A 13,760-nucleotide genomic window follows, 5' to 3' on the forward strand; every position below is an offset into this window, starting at 1 on the left:
AGGTGCCAATCATTTATTGTTAAGGTTGAGTGGATAATCACAGGTATTTACTGAGTGCTTACCCCTGCACTAACTGCTAATAATGATAATGTTGGTATTTGTTAAGTGCTTACTGTGTGAAGAGCACTGTTCTAAGTGCTGTTGTAGATACAGGGTAATCAGGTTGTCCCACATGAGGCTCACAGTCTTCATCCCCATTTTACAGATGAGGTAACTGAGGCACACAGAAGTTGTGACTTGCCCACAGTCACACAGCTGACAAGTGGCAGAGCTGGGATTCGAACCCATGATCTGACTAAATACGGTACAATAGATGTAGAAGATATGATTCCCACCCTCAAGGAAAAGGGGGGGGGGGGTCAGAAACTTAGGGAAAATTGTAAGAGGAGGAAAATAGGATTTTTAGGATTCCTTGCTGGAGGAACTGGAGCACTGGGACTCATCGCTTGGACAAACTGAAAGAGAGTTACCGAACTCCAGGACCACTCAAGAAACATTATGCATGTTGATTCACACCCGTGTTCCCCGCCCCCCACCCATGCTTCCCATCCCCTTTTAGAAATCATAAAGGCCAGGGTTCTTAATCAACTTTGGTTCCCACTTATCTATGTGCACATTTTAAATTAAACCAAGTTTTTCATCTGCTATTAGAAAAGAGAGTGGGATCCAAGTTCTAGAGAGATACGTTCCTGTGGTGGAGAGACCCGAAATCCTGTTGAACTATCATCAGCTCCGGTCCCAGGGAGCGGTCTGGGAGGGCTATACCGCTAGACTGTAAAATGCTTGGGGGTACAGACTGTCTACTATCTCTAGTGTCTCTACTATAGTATAGTATCTCTACTTATGTGAAGCAGCATGGCTTAATGGAAAGAGCATGGGTTTGGGAGTCAGAGGACACGGGTTCTAATCCCCACTCTGCCAATTGTCTGCTGTGAGACCTTAGGCAAGCCACTAACTTCTCTGTGCCATGGGGATTAAAACTGAGCCCGCTGTGGGACAACCTGATTACCTTGTATCTACCCCAGTGCTTAGAACAGTGCTCGGCACATAGTAAGCACTTACCAAATATAATTATAATGTATTTTCCCAAGTGCTCCAGTACCATCAGCCTTGCCTGGAGGGGGAGTTATTGTGACAGAATAAAGTGGTGGTGGTGATTTGGAGCGGGAAGGGAGGTGAGGAGGTGAGGGAGGAGGAAAAGCCCCAAGGGTTTGGAATTTGAGTCCTCAAGAGTGATCCTTGGAGTTCTTTTTCTAATGGGCAAAAATTAGACGGAGCTCCCTGTGCTCCCCTCCCCCAATATGCTACATCAGTGTAATATAATTAACTATTCGGTTTTAGTTATTCAGGCTGCTGCTACTCATTTGATCAGGTAATTGCGTGAACTACAATAGAGACTTTTGCATGCCTTTACCACTTCAGGTTTGGGGGAACGATTTTTCAGAAGTTAAAATCTAGGTGCAGGCTTGTTATTAAATCTGTTAAGGTTAAGTGCTAATACCATTCCCTTAGACCATGATCGAAGCAACAAGACAAGGTTAAATGTGTTACTGCGTCCTTTCATCCAAAAAAACTGCTTTAAAATGAATCTGCGAGAACAATATTTATTGAAACAAAACAAATCAACCAATTTTTTTTTTTTTACGATTCGTTACAGCCTCTATACACAAAATGCTGAACACTGAAAGAGAAAAACCTTCACTACTGTAAAAATCATAGCAATTTCACTTGGAAGAGGCAGCTCACAAGCAAATATAGGGATTCATAGGGGATTCATGCATGGACTGGGACAGTGAGGTCAGCAACACATTCACTTCTTTCTCTAAACATATGTTTCCAGAGAAACAAATGCTGGAATCTACTGTTCTCAGCTCTTGTCCAAAAGCACGTCCCATCCAACTCAAAATCCAGAGCACTTCTCAACTATCGGGTTAAATTACTGACCCTCCTGTCTCTCCCGACCCCCCAAAAAGCAAAAAAAGGTGAAGCCCACCTTCCGGGGGGAGGAGTAGATGCCCATTCCTGGAGCTTGCACGATTAAACTTTAAATAGGAAAGGGAGCCTCAGCTTACAAACTGCAACACTGTCTGGCTTGGGTTTAAACATCCAAAAGCTTAAGTCATTTCCATTTTGTACAGAGGCAGAAAGCACTATGCTGGAATGACGGATCGGGGCCAGTTCCAGAAATCGGAAAGGAGATCACGAATCTGGCTATGACATTCGGTGCAAGCCCAAAAGGAAGCTGCAGGGACCAAGTCGATGCCAGGCTGTGAAAGTGTTAAAGCGTTAGCCCCATCCATCCATCCCTCCCTCCCTCCTCTGAATTGAACATTAAAAACACGTTGAATAGGTTCGGATAGATAAGCCAATGAAGCCTAAAACAAAACGGCTGGCTGGCTGTGCACCTAGGAAATATTTCCAAGTGAACGGCAAGTTGCCTGCTCAACAGAAAACAATGCACCACATCTGAAGTCTTGTAAAATCTTTAAACTGGTCTCCTTTAAAACAAGAGAAAATTGGAAAGCTTAGCTTCCAAAAGCAGTTAAACTGATGGCTGCTGTTTCAGTGTAAAACTAGGATTGTTTTACTTCTCAAAACCACGGCATTACATCCCCAGCATCCGAGCTCCGTCTTTACACGGCGGCTGCCAGATCAGCTGTACGGAAATCTGAGAATAAGCTTTCGGCCCTGGATCTGCCGTCGGCTGAAGGCTGGGTAGGGTCTGGTGCTGCGTCTTCCACTGGCTGCAGGTGGCCGTCCGTCTGGCCTCCGGTGGCTGTGGGGGTGCTGTACTTCACGAGGATAGACTTGAACTGGATCAGAGGGGCGTTTGTACGAACTCCCATAGGGTCGAAGTGGGTACGGCTCACACGGAAGCCTGCCTGGGTGAGATACTGTAGAAACTTGTTTAACCTGCAGGTGAAATAAAGGGATACTGAGTATCTTGCATCCAAATTTAAAATAAAATGCTTCCTGACTCTTTGGAGCGGGAGATGGGGAGAAGAGGGGGAGTCCCCACGCCACCCTCGCCCCTCTTACTTTGGCATATTCATTCCTTTGATACTGTGTCGGTGGATATTGTAGTAAAAGGGAGGGTGTTCGGCACTGACTTCCGTCTTTTGCCTTTTGCTTGCATTTCTGCCCACTTCGTTCCTTTTTCTTTTTCCTGAAGCACAAGAACAATCCGCTAGCCAACTTCATAAAACCCGGTCCATCTTTATATGAAATCAGCATTATCTGAGCTCAGTATAGGTGACGATCCAAGGAAAGTAGAAATGTATATTTCCTACCGAGTGAATGAATATCTGCTTTAACATCTACCCGCCGCCTCCGAACCTTCTTGGTTCCTTCATTCTCAACCTTTAATCAGAAAAGCTGTGCAGAGTCCGAGATGTGTTTACACTGACTGCTCTTGCAGGGTGGATTAACAGCAGTTCCTTACCCTTCTCTTCTAAGGAAATCTGAGTTGTGAGTACCTCTGGTCATGTCCTCCTCAAGCTTAGAGGTCTGCCACCAGAGCTAGCAGTCTGACCACAAAGAGGCCACCACGGCCCATCCTTCCTCCTGTCCCCCTCCTGACTGCTGAGAAGACTTAATTCAGGCAAGCTGAGGGTCTGGGCTGGAAATCGTTCGTTAGACTTACTAGGCTCCAGCACGGTTTTTGCTGGTTGGAGCATAACTGGGACGGCATTGTGCTAAAATTGCTGGCTAGCCTCCTTTTGATCAGATCCCCCTTAGCCTTTCTCTAGAGGCCCGGGGATTCAGGCTGTGTGGTTTCGTGGGCAGCAGTTGTTCAGAGGGAGCCATGTAATGGAGGGGATCCGGAGCTAGGGTGAGGAGACTGTCCATGATGAACGTGCTTCCTCGATTCTGTTTGCTTAGAGGGTGCCCAGCCTTCCTGATTTTGAGTCTCCCAAGCCCCTTAATAAGATGGAGGGAGCAGGAGTAGGCTGGGCCCGGCTAGATTGAGTGGGCTATAGTTTCCCACTCACTTCGTCAGGGGACAGGCAGTGACTGCCCTGAGCAATGTTTCCCCGAACAGATTCCATTTAAGTTCCGGGGCTACTGGTGTTGGACTAGAGCAGAGATCTGCTTTTGGTACTTCTAACCTGCAGCCCCGGTTTCAATTGCCTGGATCCCACTTCCTTTCCTGGGACCAGCAGAGGTTATTTACTAATACCATGAGTTCTCCAAGAGAGAGCCATCTGCCTTTCCTCTCCCCTCGGGGGTGGTGCCATTTGCTCTTTCTGGTCACTTCTGCTGCCCTGGCTCTCACAAAGCCGGAGGAGAGAAGGGCCCGGTCTTTTTAGCATCGTGGAGATCACCTGGCCTACTTCCAGGCAGGCTCCTATGCTAGACAAGAAGGCAGGCCCTCAAGATGGAAGAGGATAAGCCAGAGGTACATAACCTGGGAGCAACTACCACAGTGATTATTTGACTCACCTACACCTTTCTGGGAAACTCTGCCTATGGTAAGTAACCCTTGCTTCGCTTCAAAATAGCACAGGAAAGGATGGAAAACAAATCTGACCTTATTTTAAAGACAGAAAATACACGTGGAAAAAATATGCCAGCATTTGGAAAACCTCCACTAAAGACTCCAGCCATTAATTATATCTAAATCACCAAACCTGTACAATGTACAGTGTTTTCTATCCTGTACTTTGTATTTACAGCAGGGTTTGTGCTTGGATATACTGGATTTCTGTAAGCTCTCAAATACCATTGTTTGAAAGAATGATTTTGATGAATATTCAGCCATTAATAAGTGGATGGAAGATGTAAAACCTTAGAAGGCGGTTGTACCACCTGATTCTCAGACAGGAGATATATAATAGTAGACAAACAATCTTCTAATGGACTTTCCTGGGGCTAGGAGTTAGCTATTAAGCTGTAGAGTTTCTGTCTTGGACAGTTCATTACCTCCCTTCAAGGAGGTATAATGTTCTGCCTTTGAGTTAGGATAGTTTACTCTCAGCCAAAAATGTTTTAAGGCCTGGAAATTCTGAACCCAATTCTCCCACCCTCTAAAGATACTCTTGAGTAGAAGTTACGAAGTTTGGGGGGGAGTATTAACTCTTTCAGTTAACAACTTTCCTTTCCGCTCTGAAGCTAGAAGCTGTACTTCCTAATGAAATCACCTTTCTTTTTTTCTTTTATGGTATTCGTTAAGCACTTTCTATGTGCCAGGCACTGTATTGAGAACTGGGGTAGGCACAAGATAATCACGTTGGGCACAATTCCTGCCCCCAGATGGCTCAGTCTTAACCCCCCCCCCATTTTACACGTGGTAACTGAGGCACAGAGGGACATACATCTACACACAGACACTTGAATTACAAGGAGAAATACACTTTGTCTTCTAGCAATTAGGATAACAAGGATGAGTATTGTCAAAATGGAAGCGTGCTGCAATTACAAGGAAAACATACCATGTACGCCACAGGAGTCTGTTGCCAAATCCGGAGTTTTAATAATGACTCCACATTCCTCTAAAAAAAAAAGCACATAAATAAAAATACTTTCTCCGAATGAAATTACAAATACACACAAGACAGCTAAAAGAACTACATGTACAATTTGTTTCCCCATTGGTTTAAGCAATAGCAGAGCTTTAGATCTGCATCACTGGGCTAAAATTGTCCGGGGAGCAGAAGTCTCTGATTTCCCAAGGGAAAGACCACAGTTCACAGCTTCAGTGCCAAATTAATACCTATCCAGAGCAGACCCTATTACTAACGTTCCCATAAAGCAGTCCACCTATGGGACAGACATTAGCCTTTTAATGTATTTTGCATTAATCTGACGCCTATGGTCAAAGGCAGACTACCTAGTCTTCTGCGATGAAAGACACCATAGAGGTAGGTTAAAGGCTTTTAGTTTTTTTTCCCGATTTTACTATTTTTAGCCCCAGTACATTATGCTAAAAAAAGTGCACTGCTACCACCTCCCTTCTCTTCCTTTGCGGGGGCCAAATTTTTAGGAAAGCTAAAATAAAACCTAAAACTTTTAAAATTACAACCATTTTAAGAATTGGCAAAAAGAAACAGTGGAAAGGCAGGAAAATAAAGTGGTTCCCAAGGCGAGGCACTGAAGGCCACATGGCCAGGGAGTAAGAAGATTCAGCAGTGTGAGAACAGAGAGTCACATAAAAAACCAGAGAAAGGAGAGCAAAGACATAGGGAGGAAGTAGGGTAAGGGAGGAGAAGCATTACGGAGATTCCCAGAGAGAGAGAAGGACAGAGGATAAAAGCAAGACCTCCAACCCGACAAATGACTGGTTAGTCTGAGTTTTCATATTAGAGCTGACCCAACGTGAATCCAAAATAACTATTTTAACCAACGCAGTTTTCAACACAGGGCCACAGCAATCACAGGAAAACATGGCATTTAGTAGGCAACATATAATTTTCATCATTAGTTACCATGCTTGCTGAGATTTGAAGGTCCGTGAATCGAAAGCTGTTTCAGAGTCGTACACTCTGCTTCACATATTAAGGTCTTTATTAAGGTCTGAATGTCTTCTAAACCATGCTTCACAGCTTTACACAGCATTCTCCAGAGGAATGCTGTATTAAAGAGGGACCCTGACCTGGCCAGGGAGAGAACACAAAAGAAATGATTTGGGCTTGGCAAGCACACTTACTTAAATAAGTTTACTCTTTCTCCACTTTAAACGAACAATCAAATAAGCAGTCTGTGTGCGCAATGACATATGGAAATTCCCAGGAGCCGACAGGCTGCGACTTTAGTGTTGCCACGTATTTGGTTTGAAAAAGGCAGAGATGTAGTACCATCCAGAGAGAACTGGGGCACGGGATCGGGGGGGAGAGTGCAGTCTGACTGGGCGGTGTCGACGAGACTTGGGAACCCTTCTATATGCTGAACTACTGGCCTCATTCCAAAGGCAAATCAGAGCTACTTCCCGAGCAGGCACATAGTCTCAATGCTGTGTACAACTCCAGACCCTCGAGTGAAAGCCTGAAGATTTACCCAGTCAGCTTGGAGTCTCCAGGCAAAAACCTGAGAGATAGCAAGTTGAAGCAGCTCTGACTGGATGATTTAGTTGAATAAGTCTCCTAGCCCTTTGCCTAGCCTATAATCCTTTTTTTTAAGGATTAAAAACGCTATCAGATATCAAATGTTCGTGACTACAGTCCTCCTCCCCGCCCCCTCCCGCCTCTACTCGAAAGACCTTAAACTGGTAGTAGTGAGGTTGTGAAAAAGCAAGTCCATCAGTTTGTCCTAATCAAGGCATCCTCAGTTTAGTGAAAAACAGAGGGTGAAATCCCATAGGGATAGGCTCATGAACCAGTTCTAGTCACTATTTTGAGGACTTGGATATTCACTCAGTCAACAGTATTTACAATACATAGGATCCCTGCCCTCAACCAGTCTGCAGCATCTCTAAGCTCGCTGTAGTCAGAGAACGTGTCTACCAACTCTGCTGTATTGCACTCTCCCAAGCGCTTAGTTCAGTGCTCTGAACACAATAAGCAATCAATAAATGACTGATCGATTGATTACCCTCTGAACTATCAAGGTCCCCAATGACTGCTTTTCATAGCTTCATTAGACACCCAGTATGGAGAAGAGGAGCAACTCAAATCAGTCAACCTGCAGTCCTGAAGAAACACCTGGCAGGATCAGAGGTTATAATTTACATGGACTGTTGAGTTGGCTCTGCCAGGATGCTTCGAATGTGAGCAATTTTATCCAAGGTACGTACCACAGAGGACCAAGTTCTATCGCTGTCTTTCCAGGCATGCTTCCATGGCAGTCGCAAGGCAGCTGTCGATATGGGTTTTCTGAAATGAAAAGGGGACAGGTGAGCAGAACTGTCAGGCTACAATAGGTCACAGGCTGGATAAGCTCTCGCTATATCCTTAGAAGAGAAACAATGTAGCTTAAGTCTGTAGGTCAAAGAAATAGAACAGATACCTTCTCCACCTTCTGTCAAGAACCAGGACCAGGGTAAATGGTGCCTGCCTGCTGGCCTTTCTCCACTACCCACCTCCTGCCATCTGGACTCTGGACTCAGTCAGCTAGTGGGAACCAGGGTGTCCTGGGAGAGCAGTCCTACAGAGAGATTGGGCAACTTCGGGGAATCCTGCTCGGGGCTCAGGTTTACCCCAGAGCATGTCGGTTTAGAATCCTTCACCCCCTCTGGCCCAAGACCCATCTCTAGGAGTGGGTGTTTTAGACCGCATCTTATACTCAGACCTGTTTCAACACAGGTCTGCCTCTGGGCAAAAGGTGGTGGGCGCAATGTCCTTCTTACGTCGAGGGAATTGGAGCCATGGGACAGATCTGCCTTCCAGAAGACTACCAGGAGGCTTTCAAAACATTTGAAACAATTTGAGCATCTGTCCTGAGGAGAAGCTTTCCTAGCTCTACCTGACTTCTTCCCATGATGTTCTGCCACTCTTTTTAGAGCAGGGTTAGAGCACTGGAGATGCCAGAGAAGGAGCAAGATGCTCAGTTTTTAGTCTTCCAAGTGTGTTCTGTACAGTTATTCCCTCAGGAGGGTGCAGAGAGTCAGACGGCCCTATGCGGCCCCTTCACTCCTGCACCGCCCCCATTCCTCAGCCCGTTAAATGTGCTCAACGGAAGAAATATGGCCCATAAAGATATTTGGTGTTTGACATCCCTGACACACAGCCTTGTTTTTAAATACTTAGAAAAACCACTGTTCAAAATCTATGTTCTTCCCACTAACCAGGGAAAAGGCCTTAAGTAATGATACCAGTCCAGGTATGATTATAACACGATGATAACCTCAAATTATCAGAACACCATACTGTGTCAAGATTGTTTCAGTGGGAAATAAGAGATTAGGGAGAAAATGCTTTGAAAACAACTGAGAGTGCAGGGCTTCTGTGATACTGAGTGAAATTCATCTGTGCCTCTTACCTCATCTGTAAAATGGGAATTAAGACTGTGAGCCTGATGTGGGACCTGGACTGTGTTCAACCTGATTAACTTATATCTACCCCAGTGCTTGCTTAGTGCAGTGCCTGGCATACAGTAAGCACTTTATTCAATACTGTAAAAAAACAAAACAACAAAAACAGAAAAAGCTTTATAAAGCTGGTTTCAATCAGCATTTATATAACACTTATTGGTTGGTTTCTGCACCTCTGGGGAACCCATTTATAATTACCTAATGTCAGTTTCTGGTAAATGAAGAATTTGAAATAATCTCATTTTAACTCATTTGGCAATACTGACAAACTACTGATAAGAGAGTTGCCACAGGATCCTGTCTTTCTGCTTGAAACAGCAGACTGGCATAAAGGCAACACAGAGTCAATTCACAGCTGCATTATAGTAATCAGGGTCTCATATTCTTCCATTCTAGTCTACCCAAACTGTGCTCTAAAAAAACATGTTTTGGCAGGAATACCTGTACTGCACATATACATTCATACAGGAAAAATTTACCTAAGGCAAATTTACACAGAATAATTTCAACCATGCGGTTGATCTTCTACTGCCTCCCATTCTCCTTCCCCCACCCCTTTCACTTCCTGAGGAAAGTAGAACTCCCTTTAAAATAGCCAGTTTCCTAACTGCCATCCATTTGCTCTTAGCCCTCTGATGGAATATATGCTTTCATGTCAGTTAAGAATGCTTTGGCTCTACCTTGCAGTTATTAGTGCAATTGTCCCTGCTGTGCAGAATGAAAAGAGCACACATTTTCCAGCTCAGATTTAGAGAGACAGAGGACCAGGCAAACAGACCCACCAGGAAAGTGAAGCACTCAGCCCCATACCCAGAAAACACAGGGAAATACATACCCACCCATGCCATCACAGATGGGAAAAGTCAGAAAAACAAATACAGTCATCAAGAGCCCGAGGTACAAACACCTGCCCGATATGCGGTCTACCTTTAATCACAGCAAAATGTTATTTCCCTAGAAAACGAGGATTAAATGCAAGATTAGAAATAATCTCAGTAAGTGGTAATCTGATAAACCTTCCTAAAATAATGTTGGGAATGGGCCCATATGGTCATCATTCTTGCATACTGCACCCTGGCAGGCCAAAAAAATAGGCTTGTCCATATTATTGCTATAATTTACAAAAGTGAGGGATTTTGGGGGACCAGAACTGTGAAATGACCACAGAGGTGGTCTACGGCAGCTACTCTCTTTACCTTCAGGACAGAAATGGCATTGGAAGGCTCAGAAACGTACAGAAGAAAAATCCTGTTCAGAGGTGATGTGGTTTTCCTGTTTAAAATCCCAACTCTGCCTGGGTGTCTCACTATGGCTTCAACTTGGCTACAGAGAGGGCAGGGGAAGAATCACCACCACTTTACTTGGATCTTATGTCAGTCTTGCTATTGTGGCTATAGAATTCCTACTTTACCTAAATTAAGCTAACATTCGTTAGGCCTGGTCAGGAGCCACAGAACTACAGAAGCAGCTCAGCAAGAACTACCTGAAAGCAGGAGGTCTCGAAAAAGATGGTCATTTGAGAAATGAGTGTGAAAGCTGCGATATGAAATGTCCCTGGAAATACTAAGGTTGAAGAGTTTTAAGAAAAACAAAAATGTTATCTTTACCTTCCAAAGCATTAGTGTTACCTTCTGGTGGGGGAAATCATATTGAATCCCAACATTTATATAAAACAATCATCAATTGCTTCATCTCAGCACCACAGACCGCTATCTTTTTTTTTACAAAACAAATGCCACACCAAAGACAAAAAGTGGAAGAGGATCCATGTTAACAAACCCAAGGAAATAGCTGAAGATGGGAATGATGACTGAAGCAGAGGAGGGGAAGGAAATGTAGCTTTTCTATAAAAGTTGCTAAAGAATCATTATCCTTTTTGGGGGCAATCAAGGCTGAGAAAGAAAAGCAGTTTCTGAAAGAGACATTCTGTGGTTTTTAATCACTGGAGTTTGAACGGAATTATTATTGCTGTAGCATATGTGAGTTATGGGACTTATAGGAGGTTTAGCAGAGTAGTATTACTTACTATACATGGGTCTTCTGTATTATTGTTGGAGTTATGACACACTGGTCTTTTTGAGTTTTGGTCCCAGTTTGGAAATTACTATTTTGCTGGAGAATAAAGGCCCTGAGAACTAAAAAAAGACATGAGCTGTGACCAATTACTTTTGAATCTTTAGAGGGGTGAATGGGCCTCGTTACTAAACTTATATGTATGTTTAGAAGCACAATTACTGTAAATGTATATCCACTGTATCCACTAAGCCATGTTGCTTCTGTTCCTTGGAATCCCCTAGTCTATGAGGGAAATGATCAATGGCAAATTTGTTCCGCATTATGGGAAATATAGCAATATGAAATGAGCCCAAGGAAGAACACTAGCAGCATCATCTTTGAAATGGAAGGACTATACACATAGATTAATAATTGTATTAAAGGCTTCTTCTTAAGTTAGACTAAAGGCATAGAGGGGCTGTAAAAACTATTTACCTTCAACCATATTTCCTTCCTTTTGAAAAATCCTCTCTTCACACCACTGACAATGAATAAGGTAACGAATCTTCTTTGCTGTTTCATCTGCCTGAGAAGGTCCTCTCAAAACTCTGACAATCACCAGCACAAAATGTTCCAGTGCTACTGCAAGTAGAACTTCTATCCCTTTATTACACCGGGCTGCGGCTCTGCAAAAACGAAAGGAACCGTAAAAGTTCAAGTAAAATCTCACTAATTTACACCCTTATTAGGGGTGATGGCAGAATTCATCCGATTCCCAATTCTTCACTTAGTCCAACATGTGTCATAAAAATGGGTGGCTGTTAAATGGAAATTGAAAATTTAATAAAAACCTTCAACTGGTCATCAAGAGTCAAAATGTAAATGAATCATTATTATATGGCACAATTTAGAAACTTATGAACGGCAGAAATAATTCATTAACCTAACCCTGCCCCCATTCAAGACGCTATCAAAAATAAACTCATAGAACCAAAAGATCTGACGTTCAGAATACACATTTCACCTATATTTGAAGCCATCTTTACATTCTGTGCTTTACAATAAGCACTTAATTCAGTGCTTTGCACACAGTAAGCCCTCGGTAAACACGACTGAGTGAATTCCGAGCAATGAGACAGGCAAAAGAATCAACTTCAATAGAATTCCAGAATATTGCCAGGCATTTCAGTACCTTGCCACAGCAGCGACTACAATTCTTGCTGCTAGTTCTTTGTAGTATTCTGTTCGGACAATGGTGCAACCGTAGTGACGTCGTGCCACGTGCAGCGTCTTAGCATACAAAGAACTGATGTCCGTGGACGTTACTGACACAATTCCAAGATTTCTTACATTCCTGAATGTCGAATCCAGGTAGTTCACTGATGTTCCGAATGGATCTAAGTGTCTGAAATGGAATGACATAAAGAATCGTTTCAGAATGCATTAAGTGCATAAATGTTACGACTGACCTTTAGGTTACCTTAAAACTCGGTTTAGTTAAGCCTTTCTTTTTTACATAAGCCTTTCTTTTCCACAAACTCCTTAAGATACATAAAACAAGTTCTATACTAACAGCTTTCATACTCCGCCAAATTTGAAAGGGCCGTACAAATTTAAAAGGTAACATGAGATTGAAACTGTCCTTAAAAAAAGTGGGGGAATAGAGATTCGAATCCACATCAAAGCTGCTTAGAAATACTAAGTTTAGGCTCAAGGGACAACATATCAAATCAAAACCACCATCATCAGTAACTGCTGAATTTTCAAATGCTATAAAATTAAGCACGCGAGGACAACACCGAATAATTACGTCACTAATGTAGCATAAACGGAGAGCCAGTTATAAGACACTAATATATTCTTCACTTACATGAAATCAAATGATCTCAAATGCATTAGCACATTGGCATCCATTTTGGTCACCTCGATAGTTCCGACGTTTTCTTCTACTTCGAGGTCTTCATTTCCCTCATCCTCTTCCTTATTGCCCAACACCACTTTCATTTTATTTAAATGGCAGTTTTCCTGAATCATCATCACCGAATTTTCATTAAGATCATTAATTGTAACCTTTACTGAATTCCCAAGATGTTTTGCCCATTGTAATCCCATTATGCCTTTGGAGGAACAGAGAGAAAATAGTTAAAAATATTCTAAGGAAAGCCATTTATAATGAGCTGTGCTGTTAAACGCTGTGTCTCATTGCAGAGAAGAATCAAATACAAGGTGTTGCAATGACCTGAAAGGTTTTCATTAACAATCTTGACACAGAGAATTAATCATTTCATGCATTTAAATGGATTTATTGAGCACTTACTGTGTGCAGAGCACTGTACTAAGCACTGGGGGAGATAAAAGCCAGTCAGGTTGGACATAGTTCACAGGAGACTCAGTCTTAATCCCCATTTTACAGATGTGTTAACAGGCACAGAGAAGGTAAGTGACTTGGCCAAAGTCACACAGCAGACAAGTGATGGAGCTGGGATCAGAACTCAGGTTCTTCTGACTCCCAGGCCCTTATTCTACCCACTAGGCCACGCTGCTTCTCAATTCAAAGTCATCTTTGGTTTCTGTGAACTTTGAACATGCCACACACATAATACGTTGAATCCACTCTCCCATGTTTCCTGCCGTAAGAATGTTGTCATGTTAATACATTAACAAGAAATAAGATCAAATTCCAGAGAGGCCTGTGTTTGTTCTTACCAGTTGCTCCAAAAGCATCCAAACATTCCAAAGGGCTTCGTTCCTCAGCTAGGACAGCTAGGGCACAGAATATTAGCTGCCTGTAAGACAAAAT

General features: G+C 43.1%; 1 protein-coding gene across 3 annotated transcripts in view; it reads right to left on the reverse strand.

Annotated features, from left to right (window-relative positions):
- Positions 1-1,584: 1,584 nt before the first annotated feature.
- The window catches only part of TRMT1L (tRNA methyltransferase 1 like), a 28,799-nt gene continuing 16,623 nt past the window's right edge, over positions 1,585-13,760 (reverse strand). For all 3 annotated transcript variants that reach the window (XM_007668982.4, XM_007668981.4, XM_029080732.2), the window contains exons 8-16: positions 13,667-13,746; positions 12,831-13,077; positions 12,153-12,365; positions 11,456-11,646; positions 7,730-7,808; positions 6,426-6,592; positions 5,433-5,492; positions 3,040-3,166; positions 1,585-2,913 (exon numbers count right to left, since the gene is read on the reverse strand). In XM_007668982.4, coding sequence (XP_007667172.2) covers positions 2,634-2,913; positions 3,040-3,166; positions 5,433-5,492; positions 6,426-6,592; positions 7,730-7,808; positions 11,456-11,646; positions 12,153-12,365; positions 12,831-13,077; positions 13,667-13,746 — 1,444 coding nt within the window. In that variant the 3' untranslated portion in view covers positions 1,585-2,633. The remainder of the gene's footprint in view (positions 2,914-3,039; positions 3,167-5,432; positions 5,493-6,425; positions 6,593-7,729; positions 7,809-11,455; positions 11,647-12,152; positions 12,366-12,830; positions 13,078-13,666; positions 13,747-13,760) is intronic.

The sequence above is a fragment of the Ornithorhynchus anatinus genome, chromosome 16 (assembly GCF_004115215.2).
Source record: "Ornithorhynchus anatinus isolate Pmale09 chromosome 16, mOrnAna1.pri.v4, whole genome shotgun sequence".
NCBI classification, from domain to species: domain Eukaryota; kingdom Metazoa; phylum Chordata; class Mammalia; order Monotremata; family Ornithorhynchidae; genus Ornithorhynchus; species Ornithorhynchus anatinus.